The 18,268-nt window shown below is 46.0% G+C and overlaps 2 protein-coding genes across 4 annotated transcripts in view; one reads left to right on the forward strand and one right to left on the reverse strand.

Moving 5' to 3' along the window:
• On the forward strand, window positions 1–15,695 carry slc16a6b (solute carrier family 16 member 6b). 3 transcript variants are annotated; one of them, XM_041063576.1, is made up of 7 exons: window positions 1–131; window positions 2,978–3,225; window positions 3,357–3,500; window positions 4,292–4,420; window positions 5,025–5,942; window positions 6,032–6,365; window positions 15,668–15,695. In XM_041063576.1, the coding sequence occupies exons 2-6, from the start codon at window positions 2,994–2,996 to the stop codon at window positions 6,304–6,306; spliced, it is 1,698 nt and encodes a 565-aa protein (XP_040919510.1). In that variant the 5' UTR covers window positions 1–131; window positions 2,978–2,993; the 3' UTR covers window positions 6,307–6,365; window positions 15,668–15,695. The 3 variants fall into 3 exon arrangements, with proteins under 3 accessions (XP_040919510.1, XP_040919509.1, XP_040919511.1); XM_041063575.1 differs by lacking the exon at window positions 1–131 and adding an exon at window positions 1,548–1,855; XM_041063577.1 differs by lacking the exons at window positions 1–131; window positions 2,978–3,225 and having other exon boundaries at window positions 3,366–3,500; window positions 4,102–4,420.
• The window catches only part of gna13b (guanine nucleotide binding protein (G protein), alpha 13b), a 21,724-nt gene continuing 12,210 nt past the window's right edge, over window positions 8,755–18,268 (reverse strand). Inside the window, exons 4-5 of the mRNA XM_041063578.1 lie at window positions 16,077–16,277; window positions 8,755–14,455 (exon numbers count right to left, since the gene is read on the reverse strand). Coding sequence (XP_040919512.1) covers window positions 14,084–14,455; window positions 16,077–16,277 — 573 coding nt within the window. The 3' untranslated portion in view covers window positions 8,755–14,083. The remainder of the gene's footprint in view (window positions 14,456–16,076; window positions 16,278–18,268) is intronic.

Consider the following 18,268-nt stretch of genomic DNA (forward strand, 5'->3'; position numbering starts at 1 on the left):
CAAATTTCAGGGCTGGATCTTGTCTGGCCACCCTTTAGACACACCCCTGTATCACACTGAAAAGTACTCCAGATCAGGGTGTTTCTGAACACTCAAGGCAAGTCAAAGGACCAGTCACAGCTCAGAGATAGGTGAGTCATTTAAACATTTGTACAGAACTAAATACTGGTTAAATTAATCATGAAATCCATCAGCTTTCTGAAAAAATGCAAACAATTAAAATTATAGATATTACGATTTTTATTTAATCCAGTGTATTTTATTCTGAAAGGGTTAGGTGGTTTTATGATGGTGTTCTCTCATATTTGGTCAAGTTGTTTACGCAACATTTTATATAACTTATTCTTGAATTTATTAAAGTACAAAAAAGAATTTAACTGCTCTTTAAAATGTGTTTCACCACTAGCAAATATTACTCATTGAGACGCCTTTGTCATTTTTTTACCATTGGACAAAATTGGGCAATTTCTAACAAAAAACAGTGTAGTTACTGTTAGTGTGACTTATACTCTTCTATCAGTGGCTGAATAGCTGATGAGGAACAAGGTTGCCATGTTGTCCAACACATGTGGTTCAGTTTGGCAAAAGGTTGCCCAAGGTTTCCTCTCTGAAGCCAACCCAAAACTCCACCAACCAACCAAATATGGTACTGTGTCAGAGCTTGGCTGCTGGTTTTCACGTGCTTGGAAAAAAAAGAAAGAAAAAAAAAGATAAAAGGGGGACAGGATTTTGAGGAAAAGAGGAAACCAACAAGTTTCTTCATATTTAGCTGTATTTTTTTCTTCTTCTCTTTTTTGCCTTTCTTAATTCCTTCCACATTTTCGCGTCATGTTAATTTGTGTTCTCAGAAACTGGTCAATAAAGGAAGTACACACACACACACACACACACACACACACACACACACACACACACACACAGACCTCCACGCTGACACCGCAGGGTGGAACGGGATGCTGCCTCTTGACTGGAATAAACCTGTTCATCCCCGCCGCGCGCCCGATGTGCTGTGCTTTGTAACGCGCAGACAGGGCGCTGCATTCAGGTCCCATGATAAAATGCGTAAAAGTAGGACACATGCCTCCTATGTGAAAATACTGCACATGCTAGCTTTGTGTCGTATCAGCTTTCGCTCGGCGTATGAGTTATTATCGAACCACCGGTTTCTTTTTAACATAAAGGAAAACATCTGTGTTATTTATATATCAAGCCTAAGGAATAAAGGGTAAACGGTCTGTATGGCCACACGAATTAGACAATGTACTGATAATCACGATTTGGACTACCGGTTGTATTTGTCCACGCGGTTGACACTGTTAAGCAACCACATTCTGTATTGATAAAACTCCTCTTAAATGTTTTTTTTTCATTCTGGTGTCGTTTTACTCAGAGGCACTAAAACGCAGCATCAGAACAGCACAGGCGGCTGATGAAGCACGCGGGGAAGTGTGTATATGTGAGAGAGAGACTTTCCGCGTCTCTCACGAGAGAGTGTGTGTGTGTGTGTGCGCGTTCGTGAAGCAGAATACCGGCTTGAGCCGGTAAAGAGCTGCCAAAGCAGGCAGGAAATAATTCACTGAAGACAAAAGATGCGGCTGACGCTGGCTGAGCGAAAGTAGTTCAAACCGATACAGGCTTTTTTTTCTTTTCATTTTGTAGCTGGAGAAACGAGTGGAATAGATTATAATAATAATTTTTTTTTTAAAAAAAACATTAATTATTGTTTTTTCCAGCTTGACAAATAAGCCTGTACATTATAGCTAAAGACACAACAAGATGACGACGACATAGAAAACCCGGCTTATTTCCACCAGCAACGCCGTTTTTTTTCCTCCATTTCTGGTCAGCTTTGCCGGTAAGTCAGATGTTAACTTGGCAGCTGCAGCTACAGGATGCTGCTGAGCCTCAGTCCGCTGTGTCACTCTGTCAAAGCTGTTCCGTGTAGTTAGAAAGGACAGCCTGGGAGGAGGGGGGAAACGGAAACTAACCCTAACGTTACTTGGTTGGTATTATGAGTGAATGATTTTTTTTTCTCCTTTACTGACTAATTTAAAAACCCAGTTTTTAACGGCAGACAGGCACGTGAGGGCGCGGGGGGAGGGGGAGAGGGGGGGGGGGGGGGTGCGCTCGCTTAGTAACGAAGATGTCAGTTAACCCTTTATTTACAGCAGGGGCTGATCGTGAACGCAGCAGCAGCACTGACCGTCCAGCTGCCAGCGACCTCTGGGATGCGGCGCACATTGACATCATCCCTCTCTCACTGCACTGCCGATAAAAACACTGCACATACAACAGCAATATAACTGGGGTATATAATCTAACCAATTATTAACACTATCCATCATATATAAACATTTAAATCTTGGGGGTATTTTAAATCATGTAATATATGTAATAACATACAGCAGGCTAATTTAATCATAAAAGCTGGAGGCAGTGTTACATTCCTTACACATTCCTTACACTCAGTGCAGCACAGACTTTTTGCCTCTGCAGTGTACTCTGCCGTTCACTGCTGAACTCAAAGTGCCACAGTAAACATGAATTATTCACCCCGACCACTGCACTTACACCAACGCTGTTGCATCATTGCCTACTCCTGACAACACAGTACCTGAGAGACTGAGGGCAGAGCAAATCCTGCATTCATGTTTGTGTGCGAGTTATCAGCTCACATTTAGTACTAGGTCTGGACTCCCAAGGTGAAGGTTTCCTTGTTATTCAGAGGCAGAATGGAGCTCAGGGTAACCTTGAGATACTTGTGGTGTGAGCTGATCTTGTTTTGGGTACACTGTCTTGATGCTGTTTGGAGGAAAGGCTATGAAAACTAACGTCTAAAGATTTCGTTTGACATTTAGTTTGACATTCTGCTGCTGCTATCTTAGTGTTAAGGCCCATGTTGGTTTTCCACCTCACAGCCACTCAGAATCTGCAACAACGCTCACCATTTGCTCACATTTACGGTTTCTGCCTCCAGGTGGCCTGCCGTAACCATGAGGGCGCCCAATTCCCAAAACTGTTTGGGTCCCAATGTTTATCCGGAGGTGCCTGATGGCGGCTGGGGCTGGGCTGTGGCTGTGGCCTTCTTCGTGGTGGAGATCTGCACCTATGGGACCCTCAAGAGCCTGGGCGTCTTCCTCCAGGACCTGATGGAGGAGTTCGGGGAGAGCAACAGCCGAGTGTCGTGGGTCATCTCCATTTGCGTCTTCGTCTTTACCTTCACCGGTCGGTCACTCCGGCTTTATTCACGTTTAACTTTTCTTGTGCTCTTGAATCACTTTGAACATTCAACAGACGCAACGAAAACTTGTAAAATGAAATGACTGTTCTGTCTTTTCGACCCCTCCCACCCTCAGCCCCCCTGTCCACGATGCTGAGCAACCGCTTCGGCTATCGTCCAGTGGTGATGACGGGAGGCTTCCTCATCAGTCTGGGAACCATCACCTCTGCCTTCACCAATTCCATCAATGAGATGTACATCACCATCGGAATTGTCTCAGGTACTTATCAAACTCACAACACCTCATCCACTCCATGTTAGTGCGTCTGTGTGCCTTTGTGTGTCGTTGTAACATGTGACAGAATGACTGTTTTGCTCCTGCAGATGTGTTTGTCTTGTCTAACAGCCTTTCATGAATGAACTGAAGGGACTCCTAGCAGTGTCCGCAACAAAAATCTACCTAAGTCTGTTTCTTTCAGAACTGTCCAATGACTGAGAGGTCAACAGCCTCTTCTAAACACCGTGGAGTGAGGTCTGCTCCACTATCTTAACTCTCTAAGAAAGTCTGACAGAACAGAGCAGAAGTGGAGCGGCAAAAACAAAACAAAACACTAAATTCCCTTTCAGGATTGGTGGAACAGGAAGTGGCTCAGGTTGGAAGGAATAAAATTGACCGAACAAAAGTCGCAGATTGGATTACAAACAAACTGATGGGATGAGTTTTGCATCAGAGCACATTAACTTGTTTTTTCCTCAGACAGAAAGCACTGCTAGCTCTCCCGCCCGTCATTACCATGTCTGCATCTGGTACGGACCCACAAGCTAACTTGACAACCCCTTCTCCTCTCTCCCCCTGTCTCTCTTTTTTTTGTCTTTACAAGCCCTTTGTCTTTCAGCAGCAGCAGCAGCTGTAAGCAAAGCTGAATCACCTCAAGCAGCCTGCCACCTTTGACAAAGGAGCGACCTGACACCTTGATCTTTGACCCACCCCTCCCCTATCCATGCAGTGTTCCTACCATGCGGGCCAGTGGCTGTCACGTCCCCTTTTTCTCTTCTCCTCTTTCTCTACAGGCTTCGGCTACTGCCTCACCTTCCTCCCCACTGTCACCATCTTAGCCCAGTACTTCTCCAAGCGGCGCGCCCTTGTCACCTCCGTTGCTTCCTCCGGAGAATCCTTCGCCATATTCGCATTCGCTCCAGGTGAGTGTTCAAGCTAAGAGGGGCAGTTTGGCTTTTCTGTGTAGCTTACATCCACATCTCGCGGGCTTCCTCATTGGATAGAGTTTGCTCGGTTACCATGGAGACTGCTCACACGATAATTTGGCAAAGTCGGTTTTACTTGCGGAGGAGTTAGGTGACAGCTCACTGTGGCTGGTGGCTGCTCCTCACTGTTCCATTCTCCCTGAAATTCTCCCCGTCTTCAAACTCGGCCTTCACTGTGATCTCAGTGATACACCTGTAAAGTTCCATGACTGCGTCTTGCATGTGCGTGACCTGCCACCTACTGGCTGTTTCACAGTAAAGGCCTTTACATTTATTATAAAGCACAGGTTCTCAGCTTCTTTCAGGTATTGTATTAGTATTAATAGGGGCCTCTTCTTCTTTAGTTGGGCTCCTGCTTGGGCAATAGGTAAACAGTAACACATAAGGAAATGAAAATGCACAGGGCATCACCGTGGGGCCACACCTGGCTCAGTGTCGCAGAAACCATGTCCATCCTTGGACTTGTCATGTAATAGGTGAAACTCCTGTCACGTATGACAAACAGAAGATAACCCGTGCTGTCTGCTCCTTGTCTTCACAGCCTTCACTGCACTGAAAGGACACATTGGCTGGCGTTACTGTCTGGTCATCCTCGGCATCTTCCAGGCCTCTGTGATTGGCTGCGGGCTCATCCTTCGTCCAATCATCATCAAGCCCGAAGCTGTAAAGGAGGACAATGCATCGGACAAAGACTCTGTCTCTCTGAAGCAGCTGCAGACTGTTTATGAGCTAGAGAATGAACAAACCAGAACCTCCATCAGTTCAGGAGTCTCCCGAGGTTCTGAGGACTCGGGCGTCACCTCCCTCTCTGCCTCAAACGTAGACCTGAGGACTGTCGGGGCAGAAGCCAAGGCCCTGATGGAGCTGGAGGACAAAGAGGGCCAGGAGCCATCGCTGTCCACATCTTCCAGCCCAGTCAAAGAGAAGGATGAGGTGGAACCAGCAGAAGCAGAGGCAGGTCCTCTCAAACCCTCCAGCCCCAAACTCCTAGACTTCTCTGTTCTTAAAGACTGTGCCTTCATCTGGTACTCCCTCTTTGGCCTGTTTGCCACACTGGGCTTCTTCGCCCCGCAGCTCTACATCATCGAACTGAGCAAGAGCCGGGGCGTGGAGCCCAGCATGGCCTCCTACATGCTCTCAGTGATGGCCGTGGCTGAGGTCTTCGGCCGCTTGTCCATCGGGGTGGTGTTGAACAAAGTCCGCTGCAGGAAGACCCTGGTGTTGCTGGGATGTGTAGTTTTACTGTGCCTGGTTCTGGTGGCCTTCACTATCGTGTGGGAGTTCTGGGGCCTGGTGGTCTGCTGCGCCCTCTACGGCTACTTCATGGGCACGGTGGGCTCCACGCACATCCCCATGCTGGCTGAGGAGGACGTGGTGGGCATCCAGAAGATGGCGTCATCGGTAGGAGTTTACGTCTTCATCCAGAGCTTCGCTGGGCTGGCTGGACCCCCTCTGGGAGGTAAAAGATCTCTGCTTCCTGTCCTGTTTGACCTCAGTGTGGTTTCACTGCTGTGTAGACCCTGACAGCTGTCTCATCTTTCCTTCTAGGAGTGCTGGTGGATGTCACTCAGAACTACGGTGCTGCCTTCTACTCCTGCGCAGTGGGCATGGGGCTCAGTGCCATCTGCCTGGCTCTGGTTGGCCCGGCCAAGTCCGGCATGTGCCAGAGAGGGTTCAGAAACAAAGAAAAAGGCCAGCACACAGAGGAAGAGGAGAAAAAGTTTCAGGACAGCGACCAGACAGACTTTTTGGAGGTGGACCTGGCCCCGGAGGACAGTCCCACAAGACAGGCTGTGGACAAGGGCAACGCGTCTGTAATATGAACCCAACCATGGCGTGACATCACCTCATAACCAAGGACAAGAACGTCAAATGCATAGGTGTCACTGACACGAATCGACCGAGTTCACAGCTGCTGCTTCCAAATCTCAGGTGTCACTTTCTCACTTTCTGACAAGCTTGAAGTTCCCTCCTCCCCAGGAAGGACGCCGTCTCTCCTCTGAGACCAAAGACACATCCATGCTGAGCACGGGGTATCACCACCTTAGCTATTTAACGACCTCAGACAAGTCTCTGCTCCAGCTGCTGAGGGCAAAACCTCGCTTATCAAAAGCTTTCACAGTCCTCTGGGTTTTATTAGTTTGCGTTCCGTTTGAGTTGGAGTACAACCCACACGGGAAACCAACAGCAGACAATCTGCCTCTGTGCACCCGACACACGGAGGATGATATTCACTACATGTCATGCAAAATCTGTACATACAGTCCGTCTCACTGTCTGTCAGTCAGTCTCACACTCATTCATGTCACTGATATTTAATTCCTAACACTATGGAAACAATAGCAATAGCAGCGTTCACCAGTGGTCGCTCTGTGCTCGGGGGGCCTGTACTCTGTGATCCTGTGATGCCGGAGGTTACATTCTGCACGAGCCTCAGTCCCCACGTCACATCCTTCATTCTGCGCTGCTTTGGGTAAAAGCATCGACTTTGTATCTACTATCATGTTATCATGATTCCCTTTGGCGTACTGCAGAATGACCTTGTTATATGTACAATGGCACACAAACTGAAAAGCAATGATACAATAGAAGAACATGAGGGTTTACAGTGATCTTTTTCCAATGTCATGGCTAATTAAGTATCTTTTAAAACAAAACAAAAAATCTCTGATTCAGTGTTCATTTTTTTTTTTTAAATAGAACTTTTTCATTTTTTTAAGTTAACTGAATGCCAGGCAGGGTTCCTGTCCGTTAAGTGCTGTACTACTTTCATGATGTATTTTTTAAATAAAATCTCCTCCTGGACTTGAAATTCAGTTGAGGAACTGATTTGTTCATCTGTATTTATAATGCAACATAACAAACATGACACCATATTACATATTATTCTATATATGGACATCCACGCCACACATTCACTCCCATCTTTTGCTGAAGACCATGGTTGAAAGCTCAGGAAAAAAAAAAAAAAAAAAAAAATCCAGCCGGTCATGAGATGTCAAGACAAATAGCCATCAGGGTTCTTTTGTGTTGGGGTGGCGGTGTAAGTAGACTCCCAGGATACATCACTGGCTGCACCACAGCTAACGTGCGCCTCTTCAAAAATGCAGCTACATGTCGAGGCTCTAGTGTCGACAGTGATGCAATGTGGGGGAAACGGCGAGAGCTGCGATAGGCTGCTTTGTGTTTTCCCTGCATGTTTCTGATGCTGGTGGAGCGAAGACAACCGGTTTCCTCTGACACTGTAACAGAAACCAAACCCGTTCATCATTTGCACAGTTAAAGCACATTTCACTGAAACCCTAACTGACTAACTGGTCACAGAGCTGCACCTGCTGACTGCAGCCAAGTTCTCCCAGCTAGTCATTCAGTGCTGTTAGAAGCAGTAAGACAGAGCCCTCTGGTGGCTGAACTGCAGTTATGCCTTTGAGCACAAGCCCTATATATATATATATATATATATATAAAGCCAATTTGTCCTGTTCAGTATTCAGATCAGCTTCCTCAAGAACAATCCTGTAATATGACTCGCCTCATGTGTCTGATATTAGAGGAACATACAGTGAGCATACAGTACACTCCCTGTTCCTGCAGCAGACCTGCTCTGACTGAAAAGTGCTCTGACATTAACTTCATCCCAGCAGCTGAGGATAAACTCAAGTTTGGCTTCTGTCGGTCTGGACTCACTGCTGAATTCACTATCAACAGGAACCCGACAGACGATCAAATTCAAAATCAGATCACCTGTCAATCCGATTTTTAAATTTAAAGACTTACCTAAGAGAATGATCAGAACCAGGGATCAGGAGGCCACACCAGTCGGTGAGAACCTGAAGAAGCCTTTCCAGACTTTCTTATTCTCACATTACGGAACACAAACTGGAATCTGGAAAACACATAACTGATTAACGAACTTAACGTTACGCGTCTAAAACAAATAATATATCAGCACCACATCAGAAACAGTCAGAAATTGTAAAAACACACGACAGTTTTAAAAAAAACAGCTGGATTTATTTAGGAGAGTAGAACGGTAAGAGTATAAGTTAGACTGTACAGTTAAAGCTCATCTATCTGAAAGTATCAAAACTGGGAAGAGAAATGGTTTATGTGAATGACTTAGTATGAGGACTTCAGACTGTTTGTGTGGCATAATAAAAAAAAAACAAAAAAACAAAAAAACTAACAGTATAAAACCTTTTAACATGATGAACATGAACAGTAGAGGCAGAGCTTGGAAAAGGAGGCACTAAAACATCAGAATATTTGGCAGATCATTGGCAGATTTCTTTTTTTTTTTTTTTTGTTGTCCTGATGTGATTACAGACACGTTTCAATAAAACACTGGCATTAAGAGAATCATCAGTCAGTGAGATCATGATTATTCTGAACAGGACATAAACACCGAGTCATGGCAGGTGGAGCAGTGCTTGTTGCATAGTTGGGACTATGGAAGGTGACACTGGTTTCCTCTCACAGGTATTTACAACCAAACACTTTTTTTTAATAAACAAAAACAAACAAACGGAAAAAAAAAAAAAAGGCTTTTCTCTAAATCAAAATATCTGATTCATACTGTTGCAGTCACGACACTGACGTCAGGATTCACAGAATACGACAGGATGCGGTTTACGAAACCCGAATCACGGGAGACGTCAGAAGGCAAAGTCAAAGGCAGCTGTGACGACATCAAACCTCGAGGCCTCCTGGCTCAGACCAAACCGATTCTGACCACGTCCTGTGGTGCGACAGCACGAAACACCAACGCTCCTGAAGCCACTTCCACCTCAGGGCCTGATGACAGATCTGCGTGGGACGCTACAAGGTGGCGAACATGACTCAGATGCAGAAACACGGTGGCCATCGCCCTTCACAGAGCCACACGTTGGACCGCAATCCAACAGAGAACGCACACGACTCCTGAGCACTGAGGTCGACAAACTCGTCTGAGATCTTGAGCTGAGGGTTTAAGGCAGAGGTTTAGCTCGGTGTGGACGCTTTGGGCGTCGGTATGCTTCGAACAAAATGCCTCGTCGGAGTCAGAGGCAAAAAAAAAAAAAAAAAAAAGTTCTGAGATTCTCCCTTTTCCTTCAAGTCAGTTTTATCTGAGAATGTGTGGAGACGGAAAATCATCATCATGAACACTCAGCTAGCAAACACCTCACGTGTTACTCTGGACTTAGGGACAGCAGGAGGTCTCTGTCCAAGCATGGTCTCTGCTGTCAGGACTGAGCGGGGCAATGACAAAGCTCCATTCACGATCCGATCCAGGCCAAGTGAGATGCAGCTGAAAGCTCGGGAAGCTCGCTGTTTCGAGCTCCTCTGACTTTAGATTTCCGCTCCACAAGGTTTCAAATCAACACCCGTGTTTTAATTTAAAAAAAAAAAATTCTGAAATATTGATCTAAATTTTTTAAATTCTGACTTTAAACATCAAATTCACAGACTTTGTTCAGAATCCAGAGGAATCTCAGAACTCACCCCCCCCCCCCCCCCCCCCCCCGCCCCCCCTTCCCCCATAAAGTCCTGGATCAGGTGCAGGAGGGCGAGTGAGTGTCTCCTCAGAGTCCTGACCAGACGCTGAGGACACATGTTGGACCACAGACGCTCCGTTAAAGAGCAGAGACGTGTGTAGCAGCATGTGGGACATCACTGCTCGCCCATCTGAGCTCTGATGATCGGAGCAGAGGCTGTAACAGGACACGGGCCTGCTCTGCTGTGACTTCATGGAGCGTGTTTGTGTGTCTGTGTGTGTGTTTGTATAACTACAGACTTTCTTCTGGCCCTGCAGTGATGACATGACACAACAGTCTGAATCCAAACAAAGAGGCCTCTGCTGGCTGTTTAGCTTTAGGCTGTCTGAGCAGCAGAAGACAGGACACACACAGAGGCTGCTTCATCCCAGCGCAGACAGACTGACGGAGGGAGAATCATGCTGACGGACACTGCACAGTTTGAGGAATTCACTGAGCTTTTGGTAGAAAAAGCACACATGTCGTGTGACAGCAGGCTCCTTGTTGGTCTCTGAGAGGGCAGGGGTCGGGGCGGGTGGGGGGTGGGGGACTTGGACGCTGATACAGCTCTGTGGGGACAAAGAGGATCTGACTTGTCTGTCTCCAGACGTCCATTTCCCCCCCCCTCCTGTCAGTGGTTAAGGCCATCATTTACTCAAGGCTAACGTAAGGCTGCAGTGAGTCTGGTATCCAACTGATTCCTCCTGCAAATGTGAGCAGAAAACAGGAGCACGCAGAGGATGATGTAGACAGAAATCGAAGCGTCACGTGGCACGCTGAAGTCACTACACCGAGCGGTGTGAGCACAGCACCTGCTCTTTTTGACGCCCGCTGCATTAGCTGCGGCTCGAAAAATTAGCACGTTTTAGCCCACAGACTACAAATCCTGCTTCCTGCTTGAAAACCGACAAACACGCAAACAACTGAAAACGTCCTGAACTGTTGCTGAGACCGTGGTGTCTGCGTTCATTTAAAAAAAAAAAAAAAAAAATTCTTTTATAAAACATTAAAAGGTAACCAGGCTAAATTGTTGCAGCTGCACTGGTTAGGTTCTTTAAAACACTAAGTCCACTTTTCTTGGGTTACTTAACCAGAGACCCAGGTAACACGTAGGGTCCCTGTCGGCCATCTTGAACTCAGAGCAGCACGGTTAAAACACAGTAGCCAGGTCAGCCACTAAAAAGCAAGTAGTGGGGTAAGACACCACAGCAACAACCTGTCAGAGGAAAGGGGGAGGGGGGCTGTCTGTGGTGGTGGGGTAACTGGGGCGTGTTTCAGAAAAACAGGGTGTTATTCAGTCTTTTCAGTGATTAGCTGCCATTAGCAATTATAACTATAAAGACAGGACTTTAAAAAGTAAGATAACGTAGCTATGCTGATGTATGTAGACGATTATGATCTATTTGTTGAAACAATAAGACCTTTATCTGTCAATCAAGTGTGTGTGTGGGGTGGTGGGGGGGGGGGGGGGGGGGCTTTTTTTTATCATCTTGGTTATTTTCCTTCTAGCATGTGCCAGTGGAGCCAGTTACCCGCAGGACTCCATGTCCCATTCATGTCCCCAACCCACTGGACGAAGCCAACTGATGGGACCACCTCCCTAATACACCTCGAGACAATCCACCAGACGCCTGCTTTCATTTTAAAGAAACACACGTCCACAACGACTACAAAGAAACATAACACTTGCGGTCATAGACAACAAATCTGTGTGGAGTGTTTCATCAGCTGTTAACAGACGACAGTGAGGTCTGTGCGAGAGATACATGATGACAACGTTAAGAGAACAATGTTAACTACACATGACCTGTACACAACAGTGAGAGCAGCCAGCTAATAGCTAAGGATCATAGGAACATACAGGCTGGCTTTATCCCTTTTCTTTCTTAAGTTAAGGATGTATGGAAGGGAAAGATGGACAGAATTAAACAGGTACCTTTGGGAAAAAACAAACGACAGCAAAAGAAAGACTGAGTCACCTGGTAGCTAGTCGTATAACACAAGATTCTTAAGGTGGTAAGACAAACTGAGAGAGAAAGAAAACAGTACAGGCTTGGATGAGATCGTGAGTAGAAATCTGGCCACTTTCAACCTTGACCACATCTTTCATCGTCACCCTATGAGAAATGAATTCACTGAGGCCACAACGGTCACAGGATCGCAGTGATTCCAACAGTCAAACTACGTGATGCTTGTGCTTAGAGGTCATGATGTTTTTTTTTTTTTTTTGCAGGCTACACCTTGTGGCACGGTTTGCTCCAAGATCCAGGTACCACTGAGAACTCCTGGATCTCCGCTGCTCAGCTTGAGTTTGCAACACCCCACACCGCTTTTACGCTTCATTCACATGACTGACAGACAAGAAATCTGTTGAAGCCTGCCAAAGCAAACGAGTGCATGTTCACGCTCTCATTACAGAGGAGATTTTAGATGACCCCGTGTAACCCTGCAATTACCACTGGTGATCTGCCTCTGGATTATGTTTTCATGGCGATAGGAATGCTACCAGACGTGCCAACCACATGATTTGATCGGTTATCAAACAGAAATTAAGCTAAGAATTGAGATCATGACACTACTTATTAATACCAGGTGGAAATGCAGAGGTCTGTGGTCAGAGGTCATCCCTCAGATTTACAGCAAGATACAAATCACGTTAATAACAGGGGGGGGAAATGGGGGTCACGAAGACCCTGATGATGAACGTGCTCCGGGTTGAAGATGGCCAAAGTTGTGCTTTAGAGGGGCGAGGAGTTTCTTTTTTTTTTTTTTTTTCCCCCACTGACACACACTCAGAGGGGAAAAAAACAAACAAAACTATACAATCTGTTATTTGACGTGTGGAGGGGCAGAGGCATGAGAGTCCTGCTTGACTTCAAAGTCACAGAGAAGTGGTTCACAATGTGCCCTGAGAAGAAAAAAAAAAAAAAAAGCAAAATACAACCTGCACTAGCTAGCCTGACAGCACGCAGCTTTATTTTACAAGTGGTCTGTTAGTTTGTGTCTGTGCTCTCACCTGCGCCCCCCCCACCCCCCCTCCTTCTTAATTAACTGTAACAGAGTCCATCAGCAGTCACAAATCCACAAAGTGTAAACCCCTATAAAATATAAGTTAAAGAAAAAATGCATAGGTACATACAGTATATTCATAGATTAGAAAAAGAAACAAAATGATTAGAAAACTAGAATTAAGTGGACTTAAGTGAAGAGGAATTCCTATGTGTGTGTGTGTGTGTGTGTGTGCGTGTGTGCCTTTAGGCTTCTGGTGGGGACTGCACACTAACCCCATGAAGTCTAAACCATTGTGGTCCCCATGCAGAGACTGCTGTTTGAGGGGTAAGACTTGACTTTAGGGTTAGAATTGGGTTTTGATTAGGATTAGGGTTAGGGGATAGTGAAACAAGTCTATGTGGCTGTGTGCATGAGTGTGTGTGTGTGTGAGCTCTGTTCTGTCCGGTTCCACTGCTCTCAGAGGAAATCTCCGCCTCGGCCCAGCGATGTCATCACCAAGCGCCGGTGGAAAGCAGGTGTAAAACCAAAGATAAAACAAAAGACGTTCTGCACCACGAAGGCAACACCTGGCAACAGCTGCTGAACCACCGATACTGCCGGGGGTGTGGCCAGCAGGAGAAAAAACAAGGCCCTGCCCCCCTCTCCATCCCTATCAACAGAGGTCAGAGCAGCACAGAAGGAAGGACAGTGTGTGGATGTGAATCAGAGCAACACATAGGGAGGATATACCAGAAAAGATATCAGGAAGGTCCACCGCAGAGAGTGGGGGTTAGAGGTCATTTACAGTGGTTTAAAGGGTCAAACGGTGATCGGGACTCTGAGCCAAAGGCAGCTGTTATAAGTCACAGTGAACAAGCTCAGTAAGGCAGAGAACAAGTGTGTGTGTGTGTCTGTGTGTGTGTGTGTGGAGGGGGGGTGGCGGTAGTAGTGGTGGCTTTAATACACAGTCAAAGTTCAAAAGTGACACTGCCCGCTCCCCTTACAGGCTGGTGGTGGCAGGAAGGGTAAGGAAAAAGGGCACCCCTTGACGCCCACTTTCCGTCTGCTGCCTCCACCTCCTCCTGGCCCAGTCCCCTCACTGCAGCATCAGCTGCTTGAGGTTGTCGTGAAGGATGGTGTCCTTGACATCCCGGAACACCAGCCTGATGTTCTCAGTGTTGATGGCCGTAGTGAAGTGGTGGTACAGCGGCTTCTGCTGCTGCTCGCGGCGCTTCTTGCGGAAGCACTCCACCAGGAAGCGCTGGACGTCCACCAGGCTCGTGGGGTCGCCCGAGAACTCCGGGAAGTAGTCTTTGATAGACACCTGCTTCACCTTCTCCTCCAGCAGGTCCGTCTTGTTCAGGAACAGGATGATGGAGACGTTGCTGAAAACCCGGTTGTTGACGATGGTCTCAAAAATGTTGAGGGACTCTCTCAGCCGGTTGGTCTGCCGGTCCTCCATCAGCACCTGGAGGTGTTAGAATGCAGGCATGTGTGCTGGGGTCAAAGGTGACTGTGACATTATGTGTCTGGTAAAAGTTGCAGCTACATATTTGTGCTCTGCACAAAGAATAGAAGCGAAGCTCTGTTGGAAGATCTGCCTTCCAACTACGGCCAAGTTTACTTATAGGCCTTCACCACTTGCAGCAGCTTTATCCTGTAACATCTGTAAGGACTCAGAAACCTTCCTGCATTTCCAGATGAAACTTGATTGACAACTTCATCTAGTAAAATGAGTCCTATTGACCATAGGACAATATCAGCAACACTTCCCCCATTGTTGTCTGTCCCACAACTGCTCACTTCATGCACTTACTAAACAGCACACATGAAAATGAAAATGATGACGAATCACCAAAACAACAAGGCTTGTAAATAACAGTGTAAACACAAGAAAGAAAGTTTAGGTTAACATTCTGGACTTGGAAAGATCTACTACTATATTCAAATATTTCTAATTTATCCAGGAAACCTTCCTGTTGGTATGTTGAGGAAGACTGGGGTTATCATTAAAAGAAAACTTTCAAATTAAAAGTCAGAAAAACAACTTCATCAACGTTGGAGCTCATCTCACTCTACTGTGAGACATTTCATCCAGATCAATTCAATTCTATTTTTATTTTATTTATATAGCGCCTTCCACAATCAAAATTGTCTCAAAGCGCTTTACAGAGACCCAGATCCCAGAGCAAGCACTTAAGGCGACAGTGGCAAGGAAAACTCCCTTTTAACAGGAAGAAACCTTGAGCAGAACCTGGCTCAGATGGGGGACCCTCCTGCCGATGGCCGGGCTGGGTGAAAGGAGGAAAAGGAGGAAGATAGGACAGCTAGGAATGGAGGAGAGGAGGAGAAGGACATGCAACATATAAAACATGATACAAACAGGGTTGGCAGTGGACAATGTTAGAGAGCCAGCATTCAGATTACAGAACAGTTAGTGGATAATGTGTGCTCAGCAGATTACAGTTATGATAGGAAACAGAGCACAGAAGCAAAAAGCTGTCATGACTGGTAATTATTCACATTACAGTCTGCAAAGAATATTAATCCAACATGTATCTGTAGCAGAGTGGAACACTAAACGTAGTAATATGTTAGAAATGGATCATTGCAGACAATAAGCAGCAGCAGCAGGTGGGTGGAGCCAGGACCACAGACAGAGAACATGCAGCTTCCGGAGCCAGAGGTACCTGCAGACAGGTACAGAGACAGAGAGACCAGAGAGAGACAAGCAAAGGACTGCGGGACAGAGAGGACACAGAGTTAATGACATGTAATAAAGGCTAATAAATGTGAGAGTGGGTCTGAGGAGAGAAAGAGAGAAGAGGTGCGCAGCAGCCTTGGCCTATAGCAGCATAAGTAAGAGATGGTTCAGTTGCCTGAGCCAGCCCTACTATGGGCTTTATCCTTAACTGTAACAGTATCTATAGAAATAATGAGCTGAGATAAGGCAGATTTTCATGTTGTGCTCTGGTTTAAAATCCTCCTTTTTGCTTTGTCTGTGTGGAATACATCAGTGCCACATTCAGGAGTTAGACGCCCAGTGTTTGTGTGTCCTCGCTGCACTGTGCGGCTTCAAGCCGACTCACCTGGTCGTATTCAGAGGAGGAGACCAGGAAGAGGATGGACGTGACTGAGTCAAAGCATTCGAACCAGCGCCGCCTCTCAGAGCGCTGACCGCCCACGTCCACCATCTTGAAGGGCACGTTCTTAATCTCAAAGTCGTACTCGTGGATGCCCTTAGTGGGCTTTCTGGCCAGGAGGATGTCCTGTTGGCTGGGGAGGTAGTCCTGCAAGCACATCATTACATTTATGGAGAAAGGTTTCTACCGATTTTACAGTCCTCTACTAAGATTTATATCAAAACCTCGATAACAGTCTTGTTTCAGTCAGTCTTGTCTTGGTCTTTAATTCCAACAGTTTGTTAAAACTATTCCATTTTTTATATTTGTCATGGTATGTATATTCAAGAGAAACTCAAAGACATTACCTATATAATATCTCTAAGCACAAACAAACACACACACACAAACTCACACACTTCACAATCAGTGCACTTCTCATGCTGCTGATCTGGGGACATCCCTGTTTAACACACTGCATTCCTAAAATACCAGAGAACATAAACAAATGCAAGACTGCCGGTGTGTGTGTGTGTGTGTGTGTGTGTGTGTGTGTGTGTGTGTGTGTGTGTGTGTGTGTGTGTGAAGGGAGAAGGACTGGCTACTTCTCTTTAGCAACGGCAAGGCTTTGCCAATCCGACCAAGGAGAATAAAACAAGTGAATTTTTAACTACATGGGACCAAACATGATGTTTCATGTTTTCACTGTGTGTGTGTGTGTGTGTCACATTCAAATTCCAAACATTCCAGAGGTGATGACTCATTACAGGCACGAACCCCCCCCCCCCCCCCCCTTTCACTTTTCATTCATTTCATGTTCACACTGACTTACTACAAACAAAACACGAGCTGTAATCAGGAAGTCATGTGACAGGTGACAGGTGTTTGCTTGTGAGCTGTGGCAAAAATGAATTATGCGTATTATTAGACCAGACTGCAGCTGGACCTGATGTGTCATAAACAGGAGCAAGCGGAAACAGGATGAGACAGCAGCGTCTTCTATCACAATATTATGGGTGAACAGCTCCTGTGCGGTCATGTTTCACTCACTTCGTAAATCCGTGACACACTTCTGTTCGAACTCCTTCGCATTTCCTATCCTCAATCGGGGGGGGGGGGGGAATCCCCGCTCAGGCGCTCCCGTTCTGACGCATATTTGTTTTACCACCACTATCGAATGATCATCCATTCACAAACACACATATACTTACGTCAACAAAACCCTGTCTACAACAGCTGGTGTTGCTCACTTATTCTTACAAAGGTTAAAAAAAAAAAACTGGAATGGAGTTCCCTTTTTACATTAAATAAATAATGATTTAATAATTCATTATTAAATTCAAGTTATAATTCAGGTCTTTTAAAATGATTTATACATTTTTTTTTGTAGTTGTTTTCTGTAGTTATGTAGCTGTGATCTAACGTCCTCTTTTCTTATATCAAAGAAATGCTTCGTTTTTAACCAGTTTGAGACACTTGAGTCCGTCCATGTCATTAATGAGCGTGTGTGAAAGCAGAAATACTGTCTGGTTTTAATCCGGGACAGTTCTGGTGGTATATTCCCACAGAGATGACTGCTGGAAAACTGACTGACTGAACTACTTCTTCTGTTTCGGAAACATTTCCATCAGTTCTTAGGAAAGGCTCTGATTAATCAGTGGGAACCTGGGTGGGGGGGGGGGGGGGGAATACAACGTGTGGAGGGAATATTTAGCTCAGCTTCTATATCTTGTAATTGACTTTTAGTCATTTGTCATGGGCTTTTAGGTGGTCACATGATTACATCAGGCTTTCGGGTGACACCCGACCCCCGATTTGTAAAACCACAAAGTCACAAATGTGTTGAATTACTGCTATGAGTAACAGTATTTTTGGAATGCCCCCCACCCCCCGGCGTTACCTGCTGTATTTGAGTCAGCCTGCTGGTAGGCAATATCAATGAGCTGTGCTGGCAGGCAGCAACAGGGAGAAATAGCGAGTGCACACTGGAACAAACCAGTGTGGAGACACGGCTGAGGACAGGAAGACGACGGTTTCACTTCTTCTTTTCAACAAACTAGCCAAGTGCTATCACACCCCATCGGCCCTATCAGGCACCCCTGCCTGCTGGGGAGTGGGGGGGGGGGGTCTGTGATTCGTGGAGCCTTGTGCAGTGTGGG

The sequence above is a fragment of the Toxotes jaculatrix genome, chromosome 18, assembly GCF_017976425.1.
Source record: "Toxotes jaculatrix isolate fToxJac2 chromosome 18, fToxJac2.pri, whole genome shotgun sequence".
In the NCBI taxonomy this organism is placed as follows: Eukaryota; Metazoa; Chordata; class Actinopteri; family Toxotidae; genus Toxotes; species Toxotes jaculatrix.